Genomic DNA, 15,232 nt, shown 5'->3' on the forward strand with positions numbered 1-15,232 from the left:
TATTTTGAACATGAAAAGGTATATTTCGGTATACTTTATCGATAGCCCAATTGCGTGAAAAATTTACCCCCGAATCGTCATATTTTGTTCAATCATTTAATTAAATAAAAACTCAACATGTCTGCAAAGCAAAATTCAAAGAAATTCAAGTGGGCGTTGGACTTTAACGGAAGGTAAATGCGGCACAGCGGCACAGTAATAGATATTATTTTCACACAAGATTTTGTTTTTCCCGTGCAGTAAAAATGCGGAAATTCCATCTCCGCTGGGCTACAATCCCAGTGCACTGGTGAATCAAACCGAAGTGGTTCGCGATCAGCGTTTGGTTATAAAGAAATCATGGGATCTGGCTCTGGGGCCGCTGAAGAATGTAAGTGCCGACTGTGCGCGCACAGGCTGCAGACCGAACCTAATAACCTTTGGATCCATTGCAGATACCCATGAATCTCTTCATCATGTACATGTCCGGCAATTCTATATCGATTTTCCCCATTATGATGGTCGGCATGATGCTGGTGCGTCCCATCAAGGCAATGTTCACAACCCAAGTAACCTCGAAAATGGCCGAAGGCGCCCAGGGCACGGGTCAACGCATAGTCTACTTCCTCGGCAACCTGGCCAACGTAGCGCTGGCCCTCTACAAATGCCATAGCATGGGCCTGTTGCCCACACACGCCTCTGACTGGCTGGCCTTTGTCCAGCCGCAAACACGCTTGGAATATTATGGAGGCGGAATATCCTTTGTTTAGTTTGTAATAGCTGGTAGCGAATATGCACATTTAACGTAACTTTATTTGACCATAGATAAATTTGTTTAAACTTTAAAGCCTAACATAGCGCTTTTTATCAATCATCCAAGATCTTCTTTGCCTCCTTTTTGATGTCATGAACGATCTGTTCAGCGGCCGACCTGTGGAGAGGGAAGTGTAATTAGAATGCGTTACAAGCGTCACTTTATTTAAAACTGAAACTTTAACCTAATATATTCGGTAAATGAGTAGTCCCCTATGATCAGTCCTTCCGCTCCCAATACTTCGTTCTGTTGCCTTCCGAGCCTCATCAAATAATAATTAATAGCCATAACTAAAGGTCAGTCGAAAGTTTTATTGTAACTATGGATTTTGAGTGCGAGGAGATGGATGGTGTTCAGAAGGAACGACAACGCCCGAGAGATTATAACGAATATGGAATTACTTTTTCTTGTTGTCGTCAATTAGCTCTCGTAGCTTTTCGTTCATTCTCTGGACCAGTTTTTGCGGATCATCCACACGCGGCACCTGCACATAGATTAGGATAGGGTATTATCAGTATAGACAATTTGAGAGTAGGGGGGAGGTGGATGTTAGCCGTACCTCATAGTTCTGCGATATGTAGATGCCCGTGTAAATTCCGGCTCCAAAGGTCAGCTGCAAGAGAGGGTGGAAAAGAGAAGCGGGTTAAAGCGGATTACATTGAAGCGTTTTCCCCCATTTCTGGCTGACCAGAGAGAAGAACATGGTTCTTTTAAAGTTCCAGAATGGCTTTTTTTGGCAATACGGAATCGTGTCCTGCATCTCTGGACAGCAGCTGTAGGAGCGCTGGTTGGGGCCCGCTCCACATCTGGCCTTCATCAGTTGCACACCGAGTCCAAGCAACTTCATTTTTGTTGAATTTTATGCACGATATTGAATTTGGTTTAAGGAATTTCGTCAGACTTGTGTCGCTTGCCAAAGCATCAAAGTGTACCAGTTGACATTTTTCCAAAATCCAACTGGGATCGGATAGGCCAAGGGTACCGTGCTCGCCTGGTTATATAACCTTGAAAGCGCTTGTCTCATATCCAAATTTGTATGTTTTTTTTGTCCAAAAGTTAGTTGTTGATGACGAGACAGGGGCCACAACGTCATCGCCGCAAAAAGAAAAGCCACAAATTGGCCATGTATCCATAATCCTGCCGCTTTCTATTAATGCACACACAAAGGCACTTTTTTCTGCACAACCACTGTTAATATTATTAAATTTAACTCACCAAAAATTTAAGCATTGTCGTATAAAAGCCACTTTTACCGTCGAACGCCGCCAGTTTTATGTGCAAATGAGACTGTGTGTGTGTGTGTAACAAACGTCAAGAGCAGATGTATGAGCGAACAGCTGATTTCACGTTTAATTTTCTGCAGAGATTAGATAATAACAGCTAGCGCCGATAACCTGCTCTGCTTACAGGTTGTGCAAATACTCTACGAAAAGGTGTAATTTAAACTGCACTTGATATCCGAGATATGTTAATTAATTTTTCTCTGTTCAAATTCAAACGACAAGCGCTTCTGACAGCGTGAAAATGATACACTCACAAAAACACAAACAGCCAAAAATAAAACCTGTTCGTGGTTGTCATGGTCGTTGTAGACTTTGTCTGGACAGCTAATCGGCCAAACTAATTAACATATTAATATTTCTTTGAATTTTTTGCATTAAATAATTAAAAATACCATAGCTAAAATATGGATATGACGAAAAAATGCCAAATTGTTAAAATATAGTTAAAATGTATGTATGTATGGGAATTTTAAATATCAGAAACATCAAGCAGCTGATTTCACGTTTTATTTCAATTTTGCCGCCAACTTTTTTTCAAAGCAGCCCTGCTGTGATAAAAAAACTTTTCGATAACTGCGTTTCATTATTTCATTGATAGTTTCATTTTTTCTTGATACCGATAACTTCGATAGCTACGTGACCGTGCAGCGCCCAGCCCAAAATACCGGAATTCAATAAAATACTGGAAAACTATTTTGGAAAATTCGACACCGATAAGTCCTGGGATGAAGTAAAGAAATCGGTAATCTATTGTTTTTTAAATATATTTATTTTTTTATTTGTCTTTATCGATCTCGTCAAAGATTTCAGGGAGCCCCTTCGACCAGGTTCGAGTCATAGACATTGGCGACACAGTCATGGTCATTTTAATGAGAGGAAATCCTTTTAACGATGCATACAACTATATTTGTACAATAAACAACTTTAGACACGGATTGCACACTGAACAGGTAACATTTAAATTCAGAAAATAAATAAACTTAAGACTATAAACGGTCATGGGACGGTGTGAATGTTTATCGTTGCACTAGGCAGTGACTGCAGGCCGCGTCTTTAGGTAGACGAACAGCACTAGAACTAGTGCTACGACGCCCATGGCCGGCAAAACAATTGTACGAATTTTTCCCTGTATTTCCACATTATCTAGTTTGCGCTCCTTCTTCTGTTTGCGCGTCTCCTTGACCTTGCCTTTCAATTGACGCATTCTCTGTAATTATCAAATTATTATACATACGAGTATTTGATTGTTTGATCTACTTACGCTTTGGGGGGAGAAACTTTGGTGACGTGTAGAGTTGTTTTAATGCGTACGCTTGCGTGTCGTGTTCTTCTGAGTGTGGATTTGTATAATTAGAATAACAACAACAACCACGTGCGCTAGAGCGACAAGTTGGCCGATTCTGTTGCCTATTCAACAAGTTATTACCCAGTGGACCAACAAGCTTTTACAGCAAGCTTATAAAATTAGCCGCAGAAATTGCTCATTTTTGCGTTAAAAGTATACCCCAGAAATTTGGTATACATACCGAGCAAAAAACGAACTTAACACTTAATCCGCCTCTATTTAAATAGTTGAACCACTGGACCTTTTTTTACCTGAAATGCGTAACAAATTGGTGCCCAAATTATTGACACAGCTGAAGCGAAATTCAGTGCTGTAAAATGACGCTTTGACAGTGCTGCCCATCAAAATTATTGCTGAGCGCGCATTTCAAATGAATTGTTCATGTTTTGTTGCTCTGGTAAAATCCTATTGATATTCGTTTTATAATATGTAAAATATCCACACTCGCCATTAAATCTTTTCAAACCATAAGAGGATATATATATCTCTCATGTTTGCTTCCTGAATACGTGTTGCTCTATCGGTATTCGGATTTATGCAGCTCGTTTTTGTTATTTTTCAATTTGCTGCTGCTGCGTCTGCTGCTTGTTTTTCATTTTCTACTGCGCTGACGTTGGAAAACATTTTCCCCAATGTAAAAACAGATACGAACAACCACCCACCCACACTCCCGACGACTCCCCGACTGATTGGTAACTGATACGGCTGCACCACTGTGTTGTAGTGTGGGCAGAAAGTGTGCCGCCCCACAATAGTGTGGACGGGGTGTGTGTCCCATATTTCTTTTTAATTACCCTGCCGCTTTGCTAAGCCCCTTTGGCTGCGTTCCATGTGGCAGCGAACTGACCCGAACCGACCCGAACCGAACCGGGCAGATATCAGATATGCCACTAACTGTTGCACCCTTCACCTCTAAATGCGATTTCAAAAATGTTTGAGCAGTTCCAAATGCTCTTACGGGTCGTGTCTCTCGTGTCTCTGTGTCTTGTGTGTCTTGTGGGTCTTGTGGCTTTGCCTTTGACCGATTCGCTGGGGGCACGCAGGCAGGCAGGCAGGGGCAGGCAGGCAGGCAGGCAGTCAGTCACTGCTTAGGTTTCTGCAGTGATTGGCATTCCGTTCTGGCCTTCTCAAATCCCCATCTGCTGCTGCTGCTGCTGGCTGCTGGCTGTCGGCTGCTGGACTGGACACTTGATGAAGCAATAATAATGCAAAATGTTTGGCCGAGAACCGTTGCTAATCAACCGAGACGCACACGCCCAAGTTTGTGCATCGGTAATGAAGCATCCTCCTCCTCGTTCTCCGCTCCTCCTGCCATCTGCCATCCACCATCCATTCGCAGGCCGCATTTTGGCATCTAATTTTCGTCCATGGCCATAAAAGGCAGCCCCCGATCAGTTTGGACACGGATTATTGGCAACTATTTAGTCGGGTGCCCCCAAAATGGCCCAAAGCTGCCAACTGTGGCTATGTCGTCACGTCAGGGGCCGCCGTAAATTGAGCCAGCTTTCCACCAGTTGCTCCTTTGATTTGGCCTGAATGTGCATGCGATGCGGCACCAGCAGCACCAGCAGCAGCACCAGCAGCAGCACCAGCAGCAGCCTGTCCAAAATGCATGTTTGCTGACCAGGCCCAATCTTAGGACAGGCCAGAGATCCACAGCCACAGCCAGAGGTTTCGGCGGGCTCTGGCTGAGCTGCGCTTCTAGTTCTGGCCAACAGTTAACATGACTCTCGACTTGTTCGTTAGCAAACCATCCAACCTGGTTGTCGTTGATTGGGCCAGAGTCAGAGTCAGAGCCAACTATTGGACTGACTGTCCGCCAGGCCAGTCCAGTCCGTCGTCAGTCCTGCGGGCCTGGCCAGGCCAAGCCAGGCCAGGCCATCGTTCTCTTTAGGCCGAGACTCTTTTAGTTAAACTCCTTGTTTTGATTGCCAAGTCGTAAAATGATGGATTACCGAGTTGGGATTTATTTCTTGTTACGGTCATAATAGATTATCTTTGCTCACTCATTGTCGGAGCAGCTCTCCCCTCCACTCCACTCCACTCCTGCCCTCCACCCCACAAGCTCCACAGATGCTCGTTAGGCAGGCACTGAGCGCAGACGGACTGTTGCAGAGCCAGAGCCAGTGCCAGAGCCAGTGCCTACCGTTCGGTAAGCAGCTTTCTGTCTGTCTGTTCCTCCTCCTAGGCTGGTAGCCAAGATTCGTTGTCGTCGTCTTGCAGATTTGGCATGTTGATGGAGCATGCCTAATCACATGGTTTTCGATCAGCAGATCCAAGCACGAGACGGGAGAAGCGCGCAATTAAACTATGAACAAGATTAATTCTGGAAGCAGCCGCCTCTAGGAGTCAGCGTCAGAGCCAGAGCCAGAGGCAAGCAGTGTGTTCAACAGTAACAATAAACTTTTATTAGAATAATTTCTATGGGGGTTAAGGTACGTGTGCCCATCCCCCGAGTGGGGCACTTATCCAAAGTACGCGGCATAGTACTGGGGCGCAGTCACATAGGCGGCTGTCGCTTGTGGCAGCTGCGGAGCGGCAATAATCTTGGCATATGCCGTGGGATGGACAAAGCCCACAGCTCCCGCCGGATAATAGGCGATTGTGGGTGTGAATGGAGCTGCTGCTGGAACAGGCACGGCCCCTGGGACTGGAACTGGAACTGGCACTGGCACTGGTGCTGCCGCTGGAACGGGCACAGGTGTCGCTACCTTTGACATGGGCACCTCCACTTCCTCGGCGGCATCGTCGAGATCCTCCTGTGCCTCGCTGTTGGCCACCAGGCGAGCGGACTGGGGCTGAGCAGCGGCTGCGGGTAGGGGAAACTGCATGGCCGGCTTGTAGCCAGCCGCTGGATAGGAGGACTGTCGCTGCTGTTGCAGGCGCAGACGCTGCTGGGCGACGCCCACATCCGCCTGGACCAGGCCCAGGCCCAGAACAAAGAGTGTGGCCAGCACACAGGCAAGCGTCGAGCTGAGTTCCATTGTCATGACTGACCGACTACACGGTGCACTGGCAGTGGGGCTGGAATATATACGAGAGACACCCGCCGAGAGCCAGGGGGCTGCTTAAGATGCGGATTGCGTGTGTGGTCGCAGATGGGTGGAGATGTGTGGGGGCGGGTGCAGGTGCAGGTGCCCCGACCTCACGCTGACACTGACCCCAAAACGCGCGACACAAAAGCGGGCCCAACACGATCCGCAGTTGAATCAATCACGGGGCGCTGGCTGCATTTGCATTTGCACTTGGATGGATTTGGATGTGTGGATTCGGACTTGGATGGTACACTGCAGCAGGCATCCATCCGTCCCCGCACCACATCAATATGCAGCCAATGTTCTAGCCTGGCCCCTGCCTTTGTTTCAATTGGTTTTTGGGCATTTTCCAATGTAATTCCAGACCGGATTATGCAGATGGTGTAGCTAGCAGTTTAGTCACGTACCCTCCCCCCCACCACCTCAGCACTACACACACGCTTGACACCATAAATAAAGCCATCCCGAGGCGTTGGGGCAGGTTGCGGATTTGACTGACATAATGGACTGTAAATCGATTGAGTGCTCCTCGCCCTCGCCCTCTCCCTCTCCCTCTCACTCTTTGAATATTGGTTTTTTTGTTTTGTTTTAAATCTAATAACTTGGCTCCCCTGAGCCCATTTGAATCCATTTGTCTTGGACGGCGGACAGTGCCCGTTCCGCGGCTGCTAATCAATACAAAGCGCCTTCATTAACTCCGGGCCGGAGGGACACTCCTACCGATTCCACATCGAATAAATTTCGCATAAGTTAGGCTGCCTGCCTTCTGCTTCTGCCCCTTGCCATTGGGGCGATGGCGATGGCGATGAGAAATGCTCCATAAATCCAGGCGGAATGGCAGACTGGTGCCACTGGCCACTGGCCACTGGCTGCTGGCTAGCCCAATATTTACAGCAATTTCAATAAAAATGCAGCAACTAATTGATGTAATTAATTTATTAAATTACATTTGCCACTTTTTGCCGCCGCTCTGGTAGTTCTGCCTGCTGACTGCCTGCCGGTTTTTCCTGCCTCATCGCCTCCACTCGAGTACGATTCGAGTCGCGACGCCATAGGAGGCATATTCGCAACAAAAAAAGAAAAAACGGACAGAAGTCGGTAGTTGGCAGTCAGTTTATGGGCCAGAGAAACTGCAGATTCACCGCGTTTAGGCCAGAGATCTACACAGAGCCACCAGAGCCACAGATCGAGAGTAAGAGAGAGAGAGAGATGTGGCCGTCATTAGCATGTGTCCGTAATGGCATTTCGACTGCGGACTGCAGTGGATGGCAGCAATTGACTGGCAGAACGTGCGGCAACTGTACTTTGAATCGATTAACATTCGTTTATTGTTAATTGGCGGAACAAGGAGGCTGCCAAACAATCTGCCTCCGAAATTGGTTCGGTCTGTTCCCTTGCCTTTCCTTCCCTTCCCTTCCCTACCCCTTTTTGATGGCCAACAATTGTGGCATAATTGTGGCAAATTCTAATCACACTCGCATGCATCACAACCAGCCACCATTCCAGCTTCATTTGCACAAATGGAGCATGGAGCATGGAGCATGGAGCATGGCGCATGGAGCAGAACGACGCCCATGTGCTGTGGCCCCGGCCTGGACTTGTTGGCTTCTCGGAAATGCACGCTGCATTCGCATTGCAAATGCACAGAATAGAGACTCGCCAGAGAAATCCATTTCCATGCGCACAAAAAACTGGGCGTCATATTTCAAAGGCAATCGGAGACTACATTCAGGTCCCATGCCTCATCCAGCCACGCATGAGCTGTGGCTCAGGCTCAGGCTCAGGCTCGGACTCAGGCTCGGGTTCGGGCTCAGGCAGACTCGTAGCTCGCAGCTCGCCGCGGGATTTGTTTGGGATGTGGAGAGTCCAAGACTTTGAATTGATGCGCCCGGTGCACTCACAATTAATATTCGGCCAGGGGATCTCTCGGGCAGTCGGTAGCCAGTAGCCGGTCTCTGGCCAGGCAAATTTCTCTAATGTCCGTCCGGTTTCCCCCGCATGCCGCATGCCCCCCCAATGCGCTCTTGTGATTTATTTTCGCTTTTAGTGTCTTTTATTTTATGATTTATGCAGCAACCGACCGGTTGCTCCTTGGAGCTCTCTCGAGTCTTTGCTGCATAGAATGATCGTCGTGAGTGCTCGGTACACCTTCTGCAGGTGATCATCTCATTCGCCATCTCATCCCAATCCCAATCCCAACCGAACCCAACCCAACCCAACTCATCCAATCGCTGATTGACTGCAATTGTGTTGCTCGTCACGTTCCCTGTCGGACGATCAACTGCTGCTGCTGCTGCTGCTGCTGCTGCTCCCCCTTGGGAGCATGGAGCAGGAATAGACGTAGACAAAGGCGGCGTTAACGACAATTGCGCGCTAATTATCGCCTCATGCGACGCACTGCAACTGCTGCTGCTTCTGGTGCTGCGGGGACCTGGGATGTTTGTGCACTCTCAAAGGCATTCCTTGCAGGCGTGAATTGAATTCCCTGCATCATGGACGATGATGATGGTGCTGGTGCTGGTGCTGGTGATGGTGATGATGATGAATGGCGTTCAATGCGCTGGCCTGGTCGATGGCAACTTGGTAACTACTTCATTTAGAGTTGGCTCTGACTTGGTGGCTGGCTGTCTGGCTGGCTGGCTGGCTGGGTCGCGGATTTGATTTATGGTGCTGGAAATTAAAGTTGCGCACACTTCGCTGCGATGTTCCATGAGTTGCAGGAATGCCAGGAGAGCTGAGCTAAGTGGCTCGCTCATTAGCCTGGACAATGCGTTGGTATTTGGGTTAGCGTTAGCCTCTCGGCCATTACTGTGTTGTGTCATTGAGGAGAGGGCCAACACGGCCAAACACGGAAGTTGTGATTGCATTCCGAATCTGAATCTCCTGTGCCGTCAGTCAATCTGTCCATCTGTCTGCACCTTATCCCAGAGTTCCCATTTCCTGACGCTGTTGGAGCACCGCTAGCAGACCAAACCCATCCAGCAACCAGTCAAAAAATAACTGACAAATAATGTCAGGCCAGGGTCCAAAGAGAACTTCGAAGGCTGCAGCGAATGCTGCAACACGGAACACGGAACATAAATGGTTTGGTGTAAAGTGTCAGTTATCGGCACTGACAACTGTCAGTGCGATAAGACCACACAAGTCCCCCAGTCCCAGTCCTAGTCCCAGTCCCCGATCCCCGATCCCGCTCCCCAATAGAAGACACACAGCTAGCACTCTTCTGCTGCTGCTTCTGCTCGGACTAGGACACGCAGCTTTTCAATTAGCTATCCCATGCCACGGGGAGGGGGGCCATGATATGAAACCAAGTTGTTGGAATTTTAAGGTACATGCGATAATTGTGAAATTGCCTTGGCAATTGCCAGAGGAATTGTGTTCCACATACTCGGATTAATAGTTGGACTTGTTGGCACGCCATCGCCATCGCCATCCCCATCATCTGCCAAGAGCCGTGAAGGATGGGGAAGGAGGGGTGATGGAGGGACGGGACTGCTGTTGCTTTGTGGCAATGCAAATCATCTGTCGCTTTGATTTGGCATTTGGCAGCCACTGAGGTGTCTTACTTTGAGGCGTGTGTGGCTGTCGCAGCCTTAATTAGCCACTTGCCTGCTGCCAGCCCCTCCCTCATACGAGTGGCCCCACCCCCTGCCTTTAGCCAGACACGTGTCCCCGGCTGGCGGCGTGTTGGCTCAAGTGTTGCCACCATCCCAGGCGGCTCTTGCACGAGAGACTCGTGCTGGGCCTTTGTCATCATCATCATCCTCATTGCCGGAGCTCTGGCTCTGCTCTGCTCTGCTCTGCTCTCTTTCCGGTTGATGCATTTGACAATTAAAAGCCACAGTGGAGAATCTTTTCTTTGGTTGCATTCGCATGCAAGATCCTTTCCAGGCAGATCTCCTCCTCCTCCTTCTCATGCACCTTCCCTCTCCCATGTGTGTGTGAACAGAAATCTTTCTGCGACTTTCCACAGGAAAATTTCTCCCCAGCAGCAGCAGCAGCAGCAGAAGAGGAAGAGGCAGCGGCAGAGGCAGCCTTGTTGCTTTTCACCGGAATGGATTGGCAAGTTCATGACACCACGTGGGCAAACACAGCACAGAGCACACCACAGCACACAGCACAGCAGCATTTGGCGACAAACAACATCGAGTTTCGGCTTTGGCTTTGGCTTTGGCTGTGGCTTGCAACAGGTTGCCATTGTTGGCTTGCTGTTGTACTCGTAGCAGATATCCAATTTCAAGTTCGGTCAGCCGACGCCGATTGGCGGCTAAAACAAAATGCAACAAAACGAAAAATTAAGCAAAATGTGCAGCTCCTGGGGGGTTGATGCCTTTTATATACCCTTTCGGATGTGGCTATTCCGATGGCACAGGATACGCAGGATACAGTTCGAATGTGTCTGAGGTCGAAGGACATTTGCGACGGGGATACATTGCCTGGAATATTTGCGAATTAAAACTTCCTTTTTTGCTTTGGCAACTCCTCTCTTCGAAAGAGTATAACGAAAATTGTGGACTCAGAAAAGGCCAACGGCTACACACCACCTGCGAACAGAGCCTGTGTGGGCTGTGGCAGGAGCAAGTGCTGTGTGGCAGGTGAGGCTTCGAGGTGAGGCGGAGAAATGGTGTTGCACTTTTCGGTTCGGTTCGGTTCGATTTGGTTTGGTTTGGTTTGGTGGCAAGCACTCACCACTTGAAGGTTTCATTACCGAAAAAGAGAAACTCAATTCGGGATTTTGGTGCATAGATCCACAATTATGTGTCATTCCCCTTTGCAGAGCCCCCCCTCCCCCATTCTGTTGCCAGTGCGCTTCAGTAGCCGCGCACAAAAAAATCGAGAACAAAGGGAGGCCCTTGTCCACGGGCCCTTATCTCTCCCTGACCTCTGCGATATCGCAGCGAAATGCAAGATCTGGCCCCGTCACTGGAAGAGCCTCTCTGAAATGCATCACCATATCGATTAGTGCTGCTTAGAGGCACAATGACACGAAGGAACGGAGCTGGAATGCAGGCAGGCGCCTGCTAAAAAAAATAGCTAATTAGGCTTGGGCTTTTTCTGCCTCTGCCTGGCAAATCATGCATTATAATAGCAATATAATCAACAATTTGTCATTCCGCTTTTCCCTGATCCGACAACATTTTCAATTAATTATAAAGAATTTTGGTTCCTCTTTGTTGTTGTTTGTTGTCCGACGAGAGCTTTGTTTCATTATTTATATATAGTGTGTGTGTGTGTGTGTGTGTGTGTGTGTGTGTATGAATATAAACCTTTGCAATTATGCTGGATTTTAATACGAAATTAAATTAATAAATCATCAGTGGATTCATCTATGGAAATTGCGCATGTTTGTGCAGTTTTTTTTTTAATTGCATCCCCTTCGTCATTGTTCAGCCGACATCTATCCAATAATTCGATACTGTTTAAGGCAGTATTTGTTTTTATTTCGAATTTATTATTATTTGCCTGCAAACAATGTGCACGAATATTAATAAAATTAATCATAAAATGCCACCAACCGCAGCGCAAAAAATCCACTGTCCACATAATACATATATATAATTTGTATGTAGAATGAGTAGACGGGGGGGACACTGGGGGATTCGCTATAATTAAAAGTTAAGTACAAGCCTGTGAAAGGCAGGCCTGATAAAGCAGGAAGGGAGGATCGCATCGGATGGGATACCTGTCTCTCGGCTAGATAAAAGTGAAGATCCCCCATCGGACTCCACCTTTTTGTTGCAATCATTCACTGCTAATTGAAGCCATGACTCTCTGCCGATTGGTCACACATTTTCCAGTTTTCCCAGCGACGCTTTCCTCGCTTTATCCACGCCAGACAGCTACCCACCCATTAATAGCCGATCATTTGATCGGCCCCGTCTCGGGCCTAATCATATCTCTTTTTTGTGCCAGTTTCATGAATATTCTCTAGGAAATGCCATATTAGAGATACTTGACTTGTGGTAAATCTCTTTATTTCCATCCAAAACCCACCCATCTCTGGCTCTTCCCATTTCAGCCCATTCTTTTCCATCAACTTGACGATAAGCATCGCAGAGAGAGGCAATTACACTCGTCCCCGTTGCGCATTCAAATAAATTGATTAACCTATCAGGCAGTTGCAGTGGCAGAGGCAGTGGCAGTCGCTCGTTTCGACATCTTCTAGCCACGGTCATGGCCATGGCAGCGAGTTATGTAATTACTGGCCTGAGAAGTGCCACTGCTATACGTCTTAAGCTGCTGCTGAGGCAGAGGCAGAGGCAGGTTGAATCCCAACCAACAACAGTCAGCGGTGAGGAGACAAACGGACGCCAACCGAGAGGCACAAGGCTCTAATTAAAATAAGAGAAAACAAATGGGGACTTGGAACAGAGAGACGACGACGACGACGACTCTTGGATCACCCTGCGTTGACTCTCAGTGAAATTCCGATCTGAATATTGTGAGAGTCTGCTCATGGAGACTTTAGCATGCCAGATCCTCCAAAGGACGAACAGTCTGTACTTCCAATGAATCAGAAGTGCCACTCCAGTTCCATCTGCTCTTTGCTGAAAGAAGCTGAAAAATCAAGCCTCCCTCCCCAAAAAGGCTGAGTTCTGGTTTAATTTGTACTGAATCGAGTATGCCCCTTGCAGCATATGTAGGAACATATTTTACTCGTATGTTACACCTCAGAGACCGACTGAAAGACCGACGGACAGACAGACAGACAGACAGAAACAAAGACTGCTGCTGTTGCATGCTACAGAAAGAGCAGCAAAAAAGAGAAATGCGAAACGTTTTCATTTCCCTTTGATGAGCGAACGCACGTTGTTGGCTAAGGTGGTGGGAATGGGGAAGGGGATGGGATGGGACGAGTGCGAGTGCGAGTGCCAAGGAGGCAACAGGCAAACGGCAAGTGGCAAGTGGCACTTATCATGCATGCGCCAAGTGAAAGAAGCAACCGCGCTGCAAACGCTGCGAATTTAATGGACTGTAATTACGCCTTGCAGTTGCAAGAAGCTCACTGATGGCGAGGAATGGCGTGGAATGGCGGGGCTCGGGCAAGTGGCCCAAGGGGAAAGAGGGAAAGAGAGTCCCTTGTCCGTTGTCTTCTATAGAAAATTAAGGCCTAAAATTTGCCAGTGCAACATTTACGACGTGTTTACGATGCCACAAATTATTGGTTGCACTAATGCGTTGCTGCAACGCGAACATAATTTCTTTTCTGCCTGTACGGCGTACTGCTCCCAGGGCGGGTCCACATAATCGGAAACGGAATCCCTGGCCCAGAATCACTGGCCCGAAAAGTAGGCCCAGACACCCAAACCCAGAGCCAAACCTGAGCCTAGAGCCAGAGCCAAGTGTCAACATCAAATCAGTGCCACAAATCATTTCAAATTCGTAACCATTTCAATTCATTTCAGACGAGCGTGAAACATTTTGTAAATTTTCGGTAAAATGGAATCGACCGGGAACCGGGAACAGCCCACGGACGACGCCTCCTTGGGCATCGGGGAGGCTGAACCCCTCAGCGAGGTGCTCTCCTCTGACAGTCTGATGACCCTGAAGGACGGTCTGACCCGCGAACAGATGGATGTTGATGTTGAGCTCACCCCGGATGACATTCATCTGGGCTGTATGGTGGAGGTGAGTAGTGCGCCACTGCAGCGAGCATCCCAGTAACCAATCCCCGGGGAGGTGCTGCACACTCGCAGAAGGGTTTGATCGAGTACGAGTCACTGGACAAGCCAACGGACGAGGATGAGGCCGACTGCGGTGACTATCGGCGGCGCTTGACCGCAGACTCTGCCGTTTCCGGCCACATTGAGGAGTTGGTCAAAGAAATGCGCAATGAGTTCATGAAGAAGGCTCTCTCCAAGGCCAAGAATCTCAAGTCGACACTGATAAAGGTAGGTGCTGGTCTCCGTAAAGGTATCCGCTCATGGAATATACAACCCACAGAGGGGCATCATGTGTGGCGGCCACAAGAGCGAGCAGCAGCTCCAGCCTGAGTTGTCCAGTGGGAAACAGGAAGACACTGAAACGGAGGAAACTCAAGAGGAGTTTCGCCCTGAGGAGATCAGCAAGGAGGATGAAATCAATCAGCTTGTCGTTCAGATCAACGAGTTCACAACTAATATGGAGGAGGGTGGCCCAGACAGCGCCGATTGGGAGCAGTTTCGTGGCAGCCTGTCGAAGGTTTGCCAGATTTATCAGACACCAAACGAAATGGAGGATCCGGAGCCACAGCTCGAGGACACAATAACTGAAGCTGAAGCTGAAACTGAAACAGAAACAGTCGTAGAGGAGCCGCTGCAGTACCTGAAGAGTCGCGCCAAAGAGCTCAGCCAGAAAATCAGTGGCATGGAGTGCAAAATGGTCTCATTGGACCAGAACATTGATGTGTTCTGCGACAAATTGGACAGCAGCAAGATCGGCAAAGAGCGGGCCGAGCGGGACATGGCCATTCTGCAGTGTATGCACGAGAGGATTGGACGCCGGCTGGCCCAAATGGAAGTGGACTTGCGGCAGTCCCGCGAATGTCTGCTCAACAAAACCAAAACAGTCCTGGACGAGATGAAGAGGAAGTGCTCTGCGTGCGGAGACGGAGATGGAGACGGAGACGGAAATCAGGCGACTAATGAATCCCTGGAGCTCCAGCTCCTTTCTCCTTTCCCTCAATCAACCTGATTAGGGAGCGTTGTGTTGTTGCGTTGTGTTGTTGTGTTGTTGGTTTTGTGGCAACATTGATTACACATTACAAGAAAAGACGAGGCATTTTTCTTTCGTTTCG

The 15,232-nt window shown here is 48.3% G+C and overlaps 5 protein-coding genes across 8 annotated transcripts; 2 read left to right on the plus strand and 3 right to left on the minus strand.

Moving 5' to 3' along the window:
• Nucleotides 1-36: 36 nt before the first annotated feature.
• Nucleotides 37-832, plus strand: LOC111079029 (ER membrane protein complex subunit 4). The gene is made up of 3 exons (XM_022374022.2): nt 37-173; nt 241-370; nt 435-832. Exons 1-3 carry the CDS (start codon nt 118-120, stop codon nt 747-749), a joined length of 501 nt encoding a protein of 166 aa, XP_022229714.1. The 5' UTR covers nt 37-117; the 3' UTR covers nt 750-832.
• LOC111079030 lies at nt 775-2,320 on the minus strand. 4 transcript variants are annotated; one of them, XR_002608294.2, is made up of 5 exons: nt 1,482-1,745; nt 1,353-1,406; nt 1,195-1,277; nt 978-1,083; nt 775-910 (listed from the first exon to the last, which is right to left on the minus strand). XR_002608294.2 is itself a non-coding variant. In XM_022374025.2 (4 exons), exons 1-4 carry the CDS (start codon nt 2,021-2,023, stop codon nt 847-849), a joined length of 216 nt encoding a protein of 71 aa, XP_022229717.1. In that variant the 5' UTR covers nt 2,024-2,320; the 3' UTR covers nt 775-846. The 4 variants fall into 4 exon arrangements, 2 of the variants coding, with proteins under 2 accessions (XP_022229717.1, XP_022229715.2); XR_005967557.1 differs by having other exon boundaries at nt 978-1,277; nt 1,482-1,741; XM_022374025.2 differs by lacking the exons at nt 978-1,083; nt 1,482-1,745 and adding an exon at nt 2,009-2,320.
• Nucleotides 2,321-2,959: 639 nt separating this feature from the next.
• LOC111079022 (single-pass membrane and coiled-coil domain-containing protein 4 homolog) lies at nt 2,960-3,669 on the minus strand. The gene is made up of 2 exons (XM_022374010.2): nt 3,338-3,669; nt 2,960-3,283 (listed from the first exon to the last, which is right to left on the minus strand). The coding sequence occupies exon 2, from the start codon at nt 3,278-3,280 to the stop codon at nt 3,104-3,106; it is 177 nt and encodes a 58-aa protein (XP_022229702.1). The 5' UTR covers nt 3,281-3,283; nt 3,338-3,669; the 3' UTR covers nt 2,960-3,103.
• A 2,131-nt stretch (nt 3,670-5,800) lies between these two features.
• LOC111079035 (myrosinase-binding protein 2) lies at nt 5,801-6,413 on the minus strand. The gene has a single exon (XM_022374029.2). It carries the CDS (start codon nt 6,409-6,411, stop codon nt 5,887-5,889), a length of 525 nt encoding a protein of 174 aa, XP_022229721.2. The 5' UTR covers nt 6,412-6,413; the 3' UTR covers nt 5,801-5,886.
• A 7,404-nt stretch (nt 6,414-13,817) lies between these two features.
• On the plus strand, nt 13,818-15,223 carry LOC111079037. Its single transcript, XM_022374031.2, has 3 exons — nt 13,818-14,085; nt 14,154-14,348; nt 14,401-15,223. Exons 1-3 carry the CDS (start codon nt 13,897-13,899, stop codon nt 15,127-15,129), a joined length of 1,113 nt encoding a protein of 370 aa, XP_022229723.2. The 5' UTR covers nt 13,818-13,896; the 3' UTR covers nt 15,130-15,223.
• The last annotated feature ends 9 nt before the right edge of the window (nt 15,224-15,232 follow it).

This window comes from Drosophila obscura, unplaced genomic scaffold (assembly GCF_018151105.1).
Source record: "Drosophila obscura isolate BZ-5 IFL unplaced genomic scaffold, ASM1815110v1 contig_170, whole genome shotgun sequence".
NCBI classification, from domain to species: domain Eukaryota; kingdom Metazoa; phylum Arthropoda; class Insecta; order Diptera; family Drosophilidae; genus Drosophila; species Drosophila obscura.